Source organism: Cyprinodon variegatus, unplaced genomic scaffold, assembly GCF_000732505.1.
Source record: "Cyprinodon variegatus isolate N-32 unplaced genomic scaffold, C_variegatus-1.0 Scaffold1267, whole genome shotgun sequence".
Lineage (NCBI taxonomy): Eukaryota > Metazoa > Chordata > Actinopteri > Cyprinodontiformes > Cyprinodontidae > Cyprinodon > Cyprinodon variegatus.
The window spans coordinates 175,423-177,999 of NW_015151720.1; the positions used below are offsets into that span (position 1 = coordinate 175,423).

The window sequence follows — 2,577 nt, forward strand, 5'->3', positions numbered from 1 at the left end:
TAAATGCAAAGTGGTCCCATACAGCAGACCTATAAAGTGCTGCTGGCGCGTCTTCCAACTCCTGTTCTTTCCTACCGGTACTTGCCATACCCACACAATTCTCCACTACAACTGATTTTTTTCTGCTACACCCGGCTATGCTGCTTCGCTTCTTCTTCTTGTTTACTACTGGTGGTTGGCTTTGGTCGCAGTACCGCCACCTTCTGCTCTGGAGTGTAAACGCTTTGCCTATGAGAAAAAGGAGCAGCGCATGAACCGAACGAAACACACACGAACCGAATTGAGACAGTCGAACCGAACGATTCAGACGGTTTTCATAAATCTTTCCATGTCTAATATATATATATCTATATATATAGATATATATATATATATCTATATATATAGGGGTCAAATGTTTGAGTTGCTTTTGTTCTGTCAACATAACGTGCAAAATATTTCAGCACATTATAAATGAGAAAACACTAACACTAAATAAAAAAAACGACAGCGTCATCCATTTAATAAAGAATTCCTACATTAACATTTCACAGTGAATTACTTTCTATTTCCTCTACTTTCTATTTTCTAATGTTAGACCAAGTGTCAAAGGCTAACTCAGTCAATGTCTTCCAGTCAGTCTGAGATAGCCACACTAATGTTACGCTACATGCTATACTATAGGATCCATGAGCGTAAAGTTGGATTTATTGCTTAGTTCATCCACTGACTGGGAAATTACCTGAGGAACGTCTTCCTGCAGCAAGAAAACTGTTTGTTTTTGCAGCCAAATGCTGCACAGGGAGGCATTTTTTCTGCATGTCTCTGTTGGAGTGGGGAGGACCAGCATGGCAGATGATGGCTTCACTTTTTTCAGTGGTTCTAACAGGCATGTTACAGTAGAGTAACGTCACTGGCATGAAGCAGGACCCGAGCAGATCTGGTAGCTACAGCAGTCTTGAGGAACACGCAAACATCTTTCCCACAAAGCCCCAGATCACGTCATTTTGCTTGTTTTTCCAGCTAAAACAGATAAGTTTCAAGTACTCTAGCTAACTGTTAACAAGTACATCTAATGATGCGGCCATGTTTGTTTTGCTTCAGTCTGCAGCCTCTGGTTGATGTCATATGCGTTCCTGCATTTCATTGCTCTAAACATTTCTGTTTTTGAGGCTAATGCATCTGTTGGCTTCTGGCAAGATGTGTTTTTGTGAATTTACAAACTGATTAAGAATCCATTATGATTGTAGGCAGTCAAATTCATGCAAACAGAAAGAGACGTTTTGATAAACAACCTGATTATAAAGTTCTTTACTAAATAAAGAACTCACATTTTAAACTCATATTTTCTTTTTTTTTTTCTTTCCCTTTTCTCAGTTCTTTGAAAAACGGTTTAAATCCCGTTTGATTTATGATGAATTTCTGGTTAAAAATGATCCATCCTCCTTAAATAATGACCGTTTACATTCATGCTTTGACGTAGCCTTCCTCTCTTTCCATCTCTGTTCAGATCAAACATTATAGATGAATTCAGAAATCAGTAGTTTCTCCGGCCTGCTAAGAACAGGAAAGCAGTTCAGGCTATGTTTTAAAGCTACTAAAGATGTGTTCAGGCGGTGGAGGGCCCGGTCTATGTGGGCGGCGCCCTTTGAAGGATGCAGTCCCTGAACTTGAGCCGAACCTAAGAATAAAACAGGATTCTGACCCCGATAGCAGGAACCTCCGCAGCATTGATTTCTCCAACTCGGACCAGATAGTTAACGAAGTCGCGGGCGGCGTTGGTCTGAGCGTCCTTCTTATTGGTGGAGTTTCCCATCCCCATGTAGTTGTAGCCGTCGACTCGGACCTGCAGGAGAAGTGAGGCGGGTCAGCAGAATTAAAGATGGCGCTGACAGCTGCCGCTGAACAAAGATGGAGAACTCACTTCACACGTGAACTTCTGTCTGTTCTTGTTTCCTGCAGCCCGGATGTCGTAGTTGGGAGTCAGCTTCTTCTTCCCACACCAGGCGTACAGGAAGTTCTTTATGTCGGCCATGTTGGAGCCGTAGAAGGAGATCCTCCTCCTCCTCCAAGCAAGCCTTAAAAATTTTTAACACATTATTTCACTCATATTAATAAAAAAAAATCAGATCCATTCCTACAAAGATTTTATTTCTGCTGAGGAGGAGCTTAAAAATTATACCTGTAAGGTCTAATGTGACCATTATTTGTTGAAAATTAAACAAAGAAATGTTCAAAGAAAGAAAACCAAAAGTAAAATACAAAATATTGAAGAAAATCTGAGATTTCACTGAAGCCTAAATATTAGAGAACATCTGGTTGGATGAGGTAATACAGCTAATTTATGGGTGACAAAAAATAAAACTCTGTAGACTTGAGAAAATAAAATAAACACACACAAAAAAGAAGCAAATCTACAGAGGAATTTTTTTTTCCTGCATGTCCAGGCTGGAAACCTCCATACTGGGCCCAGTTCTACTTGTTGACTGGTTATCCAGGAGTTGTTTTGAGTAGATTTCAAAGCCGACAGTGGAATATAAATTTCTGAAGCCTTCAGAAACTAATATTCTGTTTCCTTTTTCTGAGGCTGGTGATGTG

At 40.2% G+C, this 2,577-nt stretch overlaps 1 protein-coding gene across 1 annotated transcript in view; it reads right to left on the reverse strand.

Annotated features, from left to right (window-relative positions):
* Window positions 1-2,577, reverse strand: part of dhx9 (DEAH-box helicase 9) — an 18,333-nt gene that overhangs the window by 14,710 nt on the left and 1,046 nt on the right. The window contains exons 2-3 of the mRNA XM_015401850.1: window positions 1,904-2,057; window positions 1,685-1,825 (exon numbers count right to left, since the gene is read on the reverse strand). Coding sequence (XP_015257336.1) covers window positions 1,685-1,825; window positions 1,904-2,014 — 252 coding nt within the window. The 5' untranslated portion in view covers window positions 2,015-2,057. The remainder of the gene's footprint in view (window positions 1-1,684; window positions 1,826-1,903; window positions 2,058-2,577) is intronic.